Source organism: Anser anser, assembly GCF_964211835.1.
Source record: "Anser anser genome assembly, chromosome: 10".
In the NCBI taxonomy this organism is placed as follows: domain Eukaryota; kingdom Metazoa; phylum Chordata; class Aves; order Anseriformes; family Anatidae; genus Anser; species Anser anser.
The window spans coordinates 20,512,827-20,527,103 of NC_139730.1; the positions used below are offsets into that span (position 1 = coordinate 20,512,827).

The 14,277-nt window shown below is 44.3% G+C and overlaps 1 protein-coding gene across 1 annotated transcript in view; it reads right to left on the minus strand.

The window, feature by feature from the left end:
* Positions 1 to 1,656: 1,656 nt before the first annotated feature.
* The window catches only part of TNFAIP8L3 (TNF alpha induced protein 8 like 3), a 46,592-nt gene continuing 33,971 nt past the window's right edge, over positions 1,657 to 14,277 (minus strand). The window contains exon 2 of the mRNA XM_083850106.1: positions 1,657 to 4,730. Within this exon, the coding sequence (XP_083706232.1) occupies positions 4,168 to 4,730 (563 nt within the window). The 3' untranslated portion in view covers positions 1,657 to 4,167. The remainder of the gene's footprint in view (positions 4,731 to 14,277) is intronic.

Here is a 14,277-nt window from a genome sequence, read left to right on the forward strand (position 1 = left end):
AAAGATTATAAGCCCTCTTTTTTCTCCCAAGCTCAAGCCACAACTCTCTGTTCAGCCAGGCCGGTCTTCTTCCACGCTGGCTTGTCTTTGGGCACGTGGGGACAGACCGCTCCTGAGCCATTAAGATTTCCTTCTTGAAGAGTGCCCAGCCTTCCTGGTCTCCTCTACCCTTCAGAACCACCTCCCAAGGGACTCTGCCAACCAGTGTCCTGAACAGCTCAAAGTCAGCCCTCCGGAAGTCCAAGACAGCGGTTTTACTGATCCCCTTCCTGACTTCGCCAAGAATAGAGAACTCTACCATTTTGTGGTCACTCTGCCCAAGACAGCTTCCGACCACCACCTCTCCCACCAGTCCTTCTCTGTTTGTGAACAGAAGGTCTAGTGGGGCATCTCCCCTGGTAGGCTCACTAACCAGCTGCGTCAGGAAGCTATCTCCCACGCTCTCCAGAAACCGCCCAGACTGCTTTCTCTGGGCTGTGTTGTGCTTCCGGGATATGTCTGGGAAGTTGAAGTCCCCCACGAGAACAAGCGCTGACGACTTCGCAACTTCTGCCAGCTGCCTGTAGAACTCCTCATCCGTCTCCTCATCCTGGTTTGGCGGTCTATAACAGACCCCCACCAGGATGCTTGCCTTGTTGGCCTTCCTGCTGATCCTAACCCATAGGGACTCAACCTTATCATTCCCAACCTCAAGTTCCACAACATCAAAACACTCTCTAATATAGAGAGCCACACCACCACCCCTTCTGTGCTGCCTGTCCCTTCTGAAGAGCCTATAGCCAGATATTGCAGCACTCCAGTCATGAGAGTGGTCCCACCACGTTTCCGTGATGGCAACCAAGTCATAGCCTGCCTGCTGCACGATGGCTTCCAGCTCCTCTTGTTTGTTACCCATGCTGCGTGCATTAGTGTAGATGCACTTCAGTTGGGCCATTGCCTTCTCCCCCGGCCTTGTCATTGTTCCCCCGGCACACCTCTAACAAGTCTTATTTCAGCCCCATCCCCCTTCTTACCTAGTTTAAAGCCCTCTCAATGAGCCCTGCCAGCTCCTGGGCTAGAATCCATTTTCCCCTTAGAGATAGGGACCCGTCTGCGGCCATCAGGCCGGGTGCCAAGTAAAGCACCCCATGGTCAAAAAAAAACAAAATTTCTGTGTTGGCACCAGCCTCTGAGCCACGTGTTTATCAGGTGGGCTTTCCATGTCCTCTCTGTACCCCTCCCTGCCACTGTAGGGATGGATGAAAACACCACCTGTACTCCCGCTCCATCCACTAACCGTTCCAGTCCCCTAAAGTCCCGTTTGATAGCCTTCAGGCTTCTCTCTTCAATATTATCACTGCCAGCCTGGACTATCAAAAGCGGATAGTAGTCAGAGGGGCAAACCAGGTTGGGAAACTTTCTGGCGACATCCCTGACCCTGGCTCCAGGGAGGCAGCAGACTTCCCTACGGGTAGGATGAGGCTGACAAATCAGACCCTCTGTTCCCTTGAGAAGGGAGTCACCTACAATGATTACCCTTCTGTCTGTCTTGCTGGAGGTAGACCTTTTAGGTTGAACAGTTGAAGGTAGCAAAAGTTAGATTACATCCATTCCTGCCTCTTATTGTTTAATTTGAGTTCACATTGGATGGTAGAAAAATAAATCAAAAGGAAAAAGGACAGTAATTACACATCTTTAATCCACAAATATGATAATACATCATGTACTTAAAGTGACCTGGACATTGCCCATTAGCAATGTCATTACATACCACACTACTAGTACAAAAGTAAACAATGAATATACCAGATAGGCAAGTATGAGAAATGCTCAAAAACATTTTATTTCATTAAGGCTACTCAGATTCGTAAATGACAGATGTTCAGCTGGCCTGTCTAAAATATCAGATTTTGAATATTGATACTTGCAATGCACAAAAAGGAAGTCACATACATAGGATATCCCTTTCTTTTTGGATATCTTCGATGTTGAATAATCTTTTTGTCTGGCTTTAAAAAACAACATCTTATATTTGTTTGCCACAAGAGAAACAAACACGCAGAATCTGACGTGCACTGGGACAGGAGTGTTGGATATAATAACTACTATTCAAAAGCATCAGTTGACAAGTATGTGCTCTGAGAAAGAATGCAGCTAATGGTGCATGTAAATATGGCTCTGCAAATGTCTCAACTTGCAACCTTGTAAGGCAAATCTTAATAGACTTTCCATCCCTAAAGTTTATACACTATTACTGTGCTGTGCTGCAAAAGAACAGTTTACCTTAATTGCTACTAAATATACTTTTATGGTTGAAGGAAACATGAGGGAAAATTACATCATTACAAACTGCTCTGGTAATGTCTCGTGCTGCCATTTTTAGTGTTCCTCCTGTGCTCCAAAATGCATTCTCCTAGGAACAGATAAAAACGGTTCTTGTCCAAACCGTAGTGAATACGTGATCTAGGTATGTGTATTCTTACCTGTATGAAAGTCAGTAGAATGGTTAAAGTTGCTTTTGCAAGAGATGAGTTACAGCTATTCTGGGATGAGGAAAGAGAAGAATGAAAATAAAATTTTGAAAAGTTTTCTCTACCACCACATTATTTAAGAGTTTAATGGGAAAATATAAATTTTTGTTATCTTGAAGTAATGGGTGATAACCCTTGGAAGTTTTCCTTAGAGAGGAATGGCTTCTTGCATTATGTCAATTTTAAAGTACATAAGTCTCTGTATTATAATATATGAAAGATGAAAGGTGTTTTCTCTAGGTAATGGGATTGTCTGCTCTGTGTCATAGTAAAGGAGATGCTATGTGACATTGAAGCCTCAGCAGACTGAGGTGAGTCTGTGGGAAAAGACGCAGAAAGCAAGGAGAGGAGAGATTTCTGCCCATGCTCCCCCTACTTAGGGACAGGGAGCACCATCATCTGAGCTGCGAGATCCTGCAAGCAGCAAGCTGGAGTATCTGCTCTGCTCTGGTTCTCCCTTTATCCCAACAAAACTTTCAAGAAACCAGTATCTCTTTTCAAAATGTTTTTGGTTTCAAGACATCTGTATATTTCATTTAAAAACAAAACAAATAGCTTGTTTATGAAACTCACCAGAGTCACTGGATTTAAGAAGGCTGTGGATATTCTGCACTAAGATGGCACTGCAAGCATAGCAGATGGAGGTCCTTTTTTGTCACAATTCTGTTTTACTGTAGGCACAAATTCACATCATGGGTATGGTAAACCATTTTACCTAGGCTGAATGTTATCTTTTGAGGATATGAGATGTTAACATTGCTTTATAGATCCACTGATTTCTTCACAAGTGCAATTTCAAAATCTTTGCTGAGTGTTTTGCTCTGCCAGGCAAAACAGTAAGAGCACAAAGAGCAGCATAACCTTCAGCCTAAACTCAGCTATGTTACCAAATACCCAAAATCTGAGAGGGAGTACCAATGTTGTAGTACTTTGTCTAATTTTCTAATTACCTTTGAGCTTGAAACACTGAGCTGCTTTTCAAAATTAAAATGAAATCTTCTCTTATTAGAAGGTATAAACCAAAAATCTCTAATGAGAACATTGTTTCATGGAACAGCTCTTTAAATTTTCTACCACTTCTACTCAATTTGTATTATTTGTTATCCCCTAGTAGACTTAAATACCATGTGAAATCAGAGATGCATTCTCACATTGATTCCTGATCCATTCGAAAGGAGAGAGCTTAATCCATGAGAGCCCTACCTTCTGTCTAAGCCTTTTCAATTAGTGTGGGAATAATAAAAACATACACACCAAGGACAGCCTGGGGGGTAAATTCCATGCATTGCTCTTTTTCCATCACTTATTTTTACACAGCCATGCATTGGAGCTTACTTTCTTTCCTATGCTCAGCCTTGACCACAAAGCTAGTAAGATCATGATGTATAGCAATCTATTTCTGAACAACACACGTCAGCAGCCTTGTTCATGCCACTCCTTGGAGAAGACTCAATTATCTGTGAACAAAACATTAACATTGATAGCTTTCTGATTTAGGTGTTCCACTTCATTTTGAGCCAAGTGAGCACCTTCAGGCTCCTGCTGGAGACTGTAGCAAGAACAGTAGAAAGGAAGCTCACGTGCTCACCACAGCTCATGAAGGGTGGCCAGTTCTACACAGAAGTTTTTGGTTGATTTCTTGTTTCTGAGTGTAGTTTCAGAGGATCTTCTCATCAAGTAGTTTGTTGATGCCATCGCAGATCTTTTTGAGGTATGGCCGACAATCCCCATCGAGACTGTACAGGGCAGTTAGAAATTCCACATCTGCAAAATGATTGAAGACGTGGTTGATACGCCCATGGGATCTCGGTGTCAGGTGTCGATCTACTAGTTCATGCACAAGGTCTTTACACTCATTCAGAAGTTCTGCAAGAACATTCCTATCAAAAGTGTATTCTACCTCGTAGAAACTGACAATTGTCATGGCAGTTTGGTTCAGCTTCTTCCTGAACTTGTCTACGATTTCCATTTCTTCTTGGTTGAACTGATTATTTCGATAGAGGATCCCGATTTTTATTGCCACTTTAATCAGGTCTTTCATAATTTTATGGGCTTCCTTTTTGTTTCTGGTGTGTTCCTTTGTTACCTTGTACAGCTCATCAAAGATTTCACTGCTTGTGTCATCGATTAGCATGTTAGCCATGGTTTTAGTGGCCATTTTGCTCAGGATCTTTTTCTGGGCTTGCAGTGCAAGATTCTTGGAACTGAAACAATCAGGACCTGTTTCGGGATAGCAAAGAGAAAATGTTAATTTTATTTGGTGAATCATTTTCACAAACAGGTAAGAAAAGTAGTACTCGTGTTTAACTGAGGTGTTGCTTATTTAATTGATTGTTACGTATGGTCATGATTTGCAGTAACAGGAACATTTGCAACACTGAATTCCCAAGTATATCCATGGACTTTCAGACATCCATGTTTCAGGTCTTGTCATTGAGGATTTTTGCTTACAAGTGACGAATAGGATTTTGTGGTGGGGGATACCTATGCCACCTCTTTTCTAGTCACCGGCTCAATAGCAAAGCCTTTTCTATTCCGTAGTTCAATGTTAAAGCTTTATTGGCAGAGAGATTCGTTGAGAGGTGCTTATGAAGGTAAATAAGCTATCACGGAGAAGCAAAACACAATACCCGCAAACACATGCGTGAACCTGAAAGAATTATTCTTTTGGCCACTAGGAGACACTGTTGCTCCGTGGTCAGACAGCAGCGGCATATAAAGGCTAGTAAATCGGAGCTGGGCATTTCTTTTGCTTTCATCTCCACAGTTCCAGTTTATTACCAATTTACAAAACTCTAGGCTGTGATTTTTGCAAAACGTTGGTGCTTCAGTGCATGCAGTTCCTGCCAGATGAAAATACCTCAGCTATTTGCTGGACAGTTGTCAAATAAACGTAAATATCTTGGATTTTTCTCTCTTTTACGTATCTTTGCAGGTTCCACTCAGGATAGAACCTGACCACATAGTTCCTTTGGAGCATGTGGCTACTGTTAATGAACTTTATCCAACGAAGCTCTATAAATACTGGTAGAGCTTAATTTGACCTTCCTCTACTTTTCACCTTAAAGTTTTTTAACTGACCCTATGTGGCCAGACTAAAGGAAACAGAAACGTCTCATATGAAATAATCACCCAGTTTAGTACTGCTGCAGTGGAGTCCCTGTAGGAGCCAAGGGCACTTTGTCATCGTACCAAAACAGTGACGAGTGACGAGTATAGCTGGGGGAGCTTGGTCTGATGTGAGGGGAATGGAGTAATTGTGCCCTTTGCCAGCTGCTGGGGAACTGGACCACTAAGAGATTAAAAAAAATAAATAAAATCAAACCTTCCTGTGCTGATTGGATTTTGGAGCCTCAGTGGGTTTTTGGCTGAGCTCGTGAGGCTCCTTCCAGCCATCAGGGCATGAACGCGTGCCTGCAGCAGCCGTGCTGCAGTTCAGTTGTCCAGCAGGGATTCGTCAGTGGTTGTGGTAGAGCCTGGGGTATTGCACTCTACACGTGTGCTTGTATCACAGCATTCTATATGACCTTTGCTCATGCTGCTGTGCTCTCACCCCAGCCTCCCTTCCCTCTCGGTGCTTCCTACATTGTCGCATGAGGCAGCAGTAAGTAGCACCGAGAATTTAAAGTCCTCTGTTTAAAAACTGTTTTCCACGTTCGCTAGAATGTCACGTTAAAGTTGTCATCTTTCCCTGTGTGCTACAGCTGTACTACTGAGCAACAGAAAAGAGTATCATTTAATTTCAGCTGAACCACCACCTGGAAAAAAATAATTCAACACACTTAAAAGAATTGCCTGTCATTTGGAGAGAAAATTGTGGGCCTGATCTGCTGACTGGAGGAAATAGAAAAACTTGGATTTAATCTCAAAATGATAAAAAACAAGACAAAAGCTTTCTTTCACTTTGCAGTACAGGGGTATATAAATAGTATCTGTGATGAATAATTATGTGCGCTAAACACAGTAAAATGGAAGATTAGTATTAGTGTCTGTTTCTGTAGCAAGTGTTTGCTATTAATCAAGTGGATGCGGTTGTTCAGTATCTGTTTTGATCAGAACCTGCAAATAACTGCAGTAAGCTTTTATAATATTAATTTGACTGGTATTCATGCTAATTCAGCCACTGTGTTGTATTTCCCAGCTGCCAGCCCGGCTGGGCCCCTCCGTGCTCGGCCCTCACAGCACGAAAGCTGTGCTGACATGCTGCTGGGCTGTGGCGTGAGGTGAAGCAGGGCCTGAAGGCCTGGCCAGACCCCACACACGCACCCAGCCCCACACACGGATACCAGGGCGTCCATGGGGGGGGGCCAGCAGTGGCCTGGCCACCAGCGGGCTCTCAAAGCCCACAGGCGGTTAGCCACATCATTAAGGTCTAGCTTCTGTGTGGACTGCAGGTTTACAGTGGAAGACTTTTCTTCCAGCAGCACATTTCCCTTTAAACGTCTTTGCCTCCCACAGGCAGCACTTCTGTTTTCTGTTTTGTAGCAAAACAGATCAGCAACAGCATTATAGATGCCATTAGCTTTCAGGAACATTACACCAAACCTGAAGAAGAAAATGCATCCCCTAAGCATGCCACTTCGCTGGGTAGTGGTTAGCCTCTGTTACAGAAATCCTGGCACCAGAGTTTTCACTAAAGCAGGGATGGGTTTTGCCTCCAGATTTGCACTCATCTCTAAACCATCTGAAGAGTCGTATATGATAAAAGCTATTCCAAAAGTCCATGCGAAGGGATCGATCCCACAGCAATCTCCCACCCTTCAGAAAATGCACTTCCCCAGACCCGTATTTCCACAGCGGCGATACCAAACCCTTTCTGGCGCCGGGCCGGGGCAGCCGGGGTGACCGGAGGGCTCCCCACAGCTGGCATGGCAGGGCCTGGCGGCACACAGTCAGCACCGTGCTCAACTCAACTGGCTGGGACCAGCTCCTGCACGCAATGCCGAGCGGGACAAGGACGCCTTCCATCCACTAAACTTAATAACAGGCTTGCCTAATAACAGGATTGCCTAATAGCAGAAGTGTGGAAAGAGTTCAGTGACTCTACAGAGGGGATATCTGAGTTTTATAAGTATTTTCAGAGTTTTTGAGATTAAAAGGCAAGAGCATCTGTAATATTCTCAAAACGATGGCTGTGCCAAGTACAAATGGTTAGAACTAAATGCTCAGCGACTGCATTTTCATGTAAATAGCCATTCATCCAGTATATACATGACAGCAGAGACAGTACAAGCATGGGAGAGAGTGTGGCTGACTTTCTGGAAGCAATGACGTGGACGTGGAAACAACTACCCCGAGCAGATGAATCCATTTCACTCTCACTTAGCTCCCTTAGCCAAAGCCTTAAAAAAGTCTTGCAGCCAGGCTATTTTCTCCCTGGCAAGAGGCTGAAAGATGTATTGCTGTGAGCTCTGGAGGGAGGGCTTGTTCACAGGTAAAAATCTGCGGGGAAGGAGCTGATCTTCAGATTTGGTAGAGTTTGCCAACTGCAGATTTTCTGCTAAGTGTATTAACAGGCTTGCTTTGAAGATAAGGGGATATGAAGCAATTTATCTGGTTTTGTCCCACCTGTGGAGTTAAGTTTGCTTGTCTGACACTGGGAATTGTTACTACGGTGCCTGCTGCAGCTTGTGCCAGTTCATCAATCAGCTCGGCTGCTGACTCCACCTCAGCTAAAGCCAGTGACAGCTGTGTGTGTTATTGCCCATTGAAACGAGGAGTATAATACCATGCTGAGTTACACTGCCAGCCTCTGGCAGCAGGTGGTGTGCTGTGCTTTTGGGTCTGTGTTGAAGTGCATGTTTGTGGGGCACCTGGTGAGCCTGCATGCGTCCCACAGAGGTGAGTGGGGCTGCCATAAGCTGCAGGAGGGGGCTGAGGGCATTGAGGGGCTGGGGGGAGAAGAGGGTCAGGAAAGGTCCCTGCCTCGGTGCTGTAGCTGTCCTCTAAGTTAGCAAAGAGCTGTGCCTTGAACTGAACAAGAGAGAAGTACATAAGAAAACAAAGATGATGAAGAGGCTGAATTATTTTTAATATTCCTGAATCCTCAATTTTCAAATGCAATGCAGCATCTGCAGCAAGAAGCAGGCTTCAAGGAGTCAGCAAAGCTGCTGGAAATGTGGGCATCCATCCAGCTGCTAGCAGTGCTCGGGCCTGGGGGAGATGGACTAAGTCAAAGGACAGATATACCCTCTGAGTCTGCTGCTGTAAGAGAGATCTGTATTGTGGAAACTGCTGGGGGAATGGGCCCACCTGTGCACAAAAGGGATGTGCTGTGTTCATGACCTCAGTGATTCATGTGACCCAGTTTGAATGCATCTGTGTGTCTTAGTGCTACACCTGCCCCAGAGCCTAGGGAGTGCAGGTGCTGATGAGAATGAATGAGGCAGTGGTATTGTAAGCCATAGCACTGTGCAGGCTGTATCAGGAGGTGTGGCACTGAGGGGTGTGGCTTAATGATGGGACCTGGTAGGTCAGGGTGATGGCTGGACATGATGATCTTAAAGGCTTTCCCAAACTAGATGATTCTATACCACTCCTATGGGGTGTTAAACGAGCAGTGGATAACTACATGGCTGATCAAATGTTGCTGCTGTTGCTGACAGCTTGTTTAAGTATAGCCTGGTCGCCTGTCTCTTTCTTGACATAAATAGTTTACAAAGCATAAATAATGCTTGTGGAAAATAAGAGCAGGAAGTTTTATTAACCTGTTAGGTAAAATTATAAACACAAGAACAAGCTAGTGCTATTTTAGAAAGAAGAATATGTAAAATAAATAACAGAAACCTCTTATTGCTCAGTGTGCAACCATCAGATAAAACATTTAGAAGTAGCAAGCAGCAAACTTGCGCATTGTACTTATCCTTCATGTATCACTTACGCCGTAAGATAGGTTAGAAAAAGCAAATGGTGGAACTTGGGATTTCAAAATAGCTCTAAGACCAGGCAGGGGAAAAAAGTATAGAAGTACTTCTCCCACAGTGTTTTAGTACAGCTCGCTGGCTGTAAGTGTGTGTATTGCTCTTGGACAGCTACGGGATCACTGCAGAAGAAACATTCAGTGTTTCCAGTAACTTTAAGCCAAGAAATCCAATAGACCAGATGGAATATATCAGCCTTCAGGGAGGGCCAATTTAAACATGTATAAGCACAGGGGGCCGGTGCGCTCGAACTTTTAGCACTTCTTAATGGTTACCACGAGCATAAGGGGGCTGCTCACTTCTGCAGGGGAATGGGAGGTTCAGGAGTGATAATTACACAGCCCTGGGGCCAAATACCAGTACCCAAACTTCTGAAGTCAGGCTGAAATGGCAGCAACAGCCCCGTACAGAGGAAATGTCACTGAATGGGGGGGGGGGTGGGGGGAAGAACACTTTGCTTCGTGCAAGCAGCAATCACTCCACAAAAAAAAAAGGCACTTTCTGGGGACCTCAGAACTGGAGATGCCTAGTGATAATCTTATTTTCAAAACACAAGCCAGCTGCTGAAATACTTTACTAATATAATGTTGCTGCATAATGGAGTGAGCCTTTCAGTGCCTGGCAGAGGAGCTGAGGAGCTCTTTCAGCAGTGAAGAGCCGTGCAGACAGAGCAGCCAAGCTGCTGCCAGCGCCTCTGCCTGGCCTCCGGGCTGCAGCCAGGGAGGAGCAGCTCAGTTGTTGCTTCCACCTGATCCGCTGGGGCTGGCCAAGTGCTTTTCCTGCTGCCCCCCCCCAGAAGCTGGATGTGAATCAGTCTGTGCTGCTGTGTCTAAAGGCAGGAGCTGGCAAGGGGAGTCTGGATAACAGTGTTGTCCTATGGCTGGAACTGGGCCTTTGTGTGGTGGCCTTCAGGAGCTGCCCTGGCTACACGGCAGCTGGTGGGGTGCTGTGACTGCTGTGTCTCCAGACAAATGAGGTGTTTCACCCCAGTCATGTCCTGATAGCTTGGGAGGCAGGAGCCAACCCCTGACAAAAAGGCTCAGTGAGGACCATCCTCATGTGCTGTGTCCCAAGTGGAGGGATGCTGCAGTGACCATGCTGCTGCAGGGGTGTCTCTGGGGGCAGTCTGCAGAGGACAAGCAAGGCATGTGGGCAGCCAAGTCACACCTCTGAGAATGGCTGCCAAACCCTTAATTTTGCCAATCTGATAACATATATCAGAACCAAGATCTAAAGCAGGCTGCTAATGTCTAATTGCAGTGTTGGTACCTTTGAGGACTGATTTTCAAACACTTGGTTTAAGCTCTGCGCCTCCTGTTTGGTGACACACAGGGAAGCTGTGGCAAGGCAGCAAATGTCTGGCTGACTTCTGGCAAGTGTAAGCAATGCAAAGGTCTTGCGTGAGCCTCAGGGTGCTGCACACAGACTATGAACAAGCTTTTTCTTATCTGGAAATGCTCAGGTATTGCAGAGATGAGTAAGTCTCACTGCCACAAGTGCTAATAAAATAGTGGTGTTTAAGCTTTGCTATACAACTGAAAGTTTTTGATAAACTAATCACTATATTTTATAAACAGGTTTAAAGTCTTTCAATGTTACTCACTTTGATAGCAAGTGCAAAATACATCAAAGAGACTGAACATCCATACTCAACAAAGTTTAACTCTGGCTGATGCTGCAAGACAAAACATTTGCACACTGACAGCAAGCTTCGATAAGGGGGGTATTTGCAGCAGATGGTGCCATAACAAACCAAGACTTTGCTGGGGCTGAGCTTTAGGGAAGGGGACTGTAGGGGGAAACTGCTCTTAGTGGGAAACCCCAGCCCTGCATACGAGTAGCTCAGGTCTGGCTGTGCAGGAGGAGTGGCAATCATCAATTATCATTGATCCTATTCCTATATTTTGAGATGGAAATAATTTATGGTTATAATGGCAATGTTTTTCTTTAAATGGTAACTTTAACCAAAAACCTTTTAGAGAAGAGAAACATGCTGATGTATTCACAACACAAGAGCAGGTTCCTCAGTAGATATGGATAGCTTGGAAACCAGCAGAGAGCTCTGTGCAGGCAGTAGAGGACATCTAGAATTAGTGGGGATTTTTTTCACCTTCAAGCTGTGATTTTTTTTTTAATATATGCTATCCTGTAAATTCTGGGCATCAACTCAGCGTTTTACTACAGTCTCTGAAATATTTTGTGCTTAATTGCATCTTCCCCACAATTCATCACATTTCCTGTGATTCCTACACCCTCTTCTTTTTAAAGATGATGTACTTTTTGTTAATCACAAAATTACCTTATTTTTTAAAAGTCTAATTACACAAGTAATTATTGCTATAGAAAATTAAATTTGTTTTAACGTCAGGACATGTGACTTTCATAACAGGACAGTAATAAGTTCCTTATGTGCTAAGAAACTGCTTCCTGCTTAGACAGGACATGTTCTTTGGGAGAACATCTTACATATAAGGAACAGTAAGACAATTCTCTTGTTAAGGGGAAAAAAACACGCCAGACTTGTTTAGAAGGATATGACCAACATATTCTTCAACACATGTAATGATTACCTAGAAAAGATCTTCTTGCAAAGGTACTATTTGCCACTGAGTCTCTTATAATCCATGATAAAGCTTTCAAGATCTGTAACTGCCCTTTTTTTACATAGATGCAACTATTGTGGCAACTCCTTGTAGATGACTGGCAGAACTTGCTTGCAGTGCTACTTCATGATCAGTTTCCAGGCTGGCAGATTCCATTTTGTGCAAAAACTTGGGGAAAATTAAAATTGCAAGCACTGAAAAATAGAAAACCTGCCTGCATCATTCAAGCATGGGAGATGCAGGAGCTAGAATCACCTCACCTAAAGCTGTCGAGGCTTTCTGTGTTCAATACACAGTCATTCTTGCTGCTGGAGTGCAGGGACAACTCATCTCTTCAAAACAAACAGCCTGCCCCTCCAAGAGGAGGAAAGGAGAAATGGAGCCAGGACTGAGAGCGTTGAGCAGTGTGGCAGGTGCTTTATGCCTTTTGGGTCTCTGCTCTGAGCAGTTGCTTGCAGAGGCCCAGAAGCAAACCTCCTGATTCAACCTCTGGCTGCTTTCCTGGTGTAGGCGAGGATTTGGAGCCTGGGAGCAGCTACACCCTGCTTTCACCTCTGAACACTGTGGTGCTTGTAATGGGTCTTAAGGGAGCCCAGCCCGATTTCATGAATGACTTTAGGTTCTTTCCTGCGTGTTCTTTAATATCCTCCACTGGCAGTGCGAGCGAAGATGAGGGCTATGGAGTTATTTGGGATCTTGTGGTGTTTGCATTCAGTAATTACCACACTCATAGCTCCTGGCTAACAGGAGGTGTAGGCTTTGCAGAGCATCTGTAGCTCAGATGCTTTTTATTCCTTCCCCAGCAGTCTCTTTATCACACGGGAGCCACTGATTCTCGGTAGGAATATAGTAATATGTTAGGAGAGCAAGGCTTTGCAATATCATCTCTAAATATTAAACGAGGCCTCTGCAGTATGTGTGATTAAACAGGCTATTGGGTTCTGGTTCACTGATTTTTCTTTCCCCCATTTCTCATGTGCTCAGGAAGAAAATTGAGGGTTTATTTTTGTGCTTGAAGCTGTTTCTTGTTGCAGTAACTGCTCCTTCTCCAGAGATACAACCCCCTTGCCTTTTACATGGAGTAATTCTATTTTTGACTCTGATATATTAAGAATGGCATGAAAAATAACTACATCTACGCTCTAGGGATGTACAAAATTCCGTGAGAAAGCAAGCAATCAGGACCCCAAGGACGGCTGGTCCAAGTATGCTGTGAAACTCAAAGATGGCATTGCTCTGTAGTGTGGTATGAGGCTGCAAGAAAATGGGGGAAAAAGTATGTCTGAACAAGGTCAAAGTGAATAACTGATTAAAACCCAATAGGCTGTGACTGCAGAAGGTGCCAAGCAGTTGCTGACCAAGCAGGCTCCCCAGGGAGAGGTGAGGGTGCGTTGATGGCACCATGTCCCTGCGGAACTGAAGCAGCAGCTCTGCACAGCATATGGTTCTCGTCACTGTCCTCCATCATGCTGGTCAGAGGCATCCAAAATAGCCCACCTTGTCCCACGTAAGGGGAGCAATTGGAGGCAAAATGTAATTCATTATTTTTAAACTGAAGATATTTGGGCAGTCCTGTTTGCTTGAAATGTTTTGAGGACACTGACACAGTGCAAACCCCAGATGGGCAGGAGGAACACTGAACATTGGTGTGTGCATAAATGGGAAGAGGCCAAGGGAAGCTGCTTCAGCTTGGGGTTGATTTGAATGAATGGCATCAGCGTATCTGGAGAATGAGGAAGACGTTTTTGTGAACACCATATGCTGTTGTTTTACTTCCTTCATAACTGCTTGATAACTAGGTTTTGAATTAGGAAGGTGATGGACAAGAGGGAAATTAAATAATGGCATAGATGTGGTATATCTGAGGAGAAAATACTGTGGCTCTCTAAATAAAACACCAAAGAAACTGTTGATTTTTTCACAATTAGCTCCAGCCATGCTTCCAAACTCTGCTTAAAATAAAGTCAAATGAGGGGAAGATAGCAGGCAACTTTCCCAAGATAGGAGCGGACACTCCAGGCTGATCATAATGTATTTAGAACTGTTGAGTCATACAGCTGGAACAGACATCTCATGATGAGACCTATCCTTAAAGAAAACTAAGGATGCTAAACCTGCTGCAAGTGTTAAGGCTTGCTAGGGGTATGAAGGAGCTTGAAGTCAAGTTTTTCCTGTGGCTTTTTAATTAAAAAAATAAATAGCTTTGCTAGAATTGACTCAGCAGGTGTGTAAGTCAATTAAGAA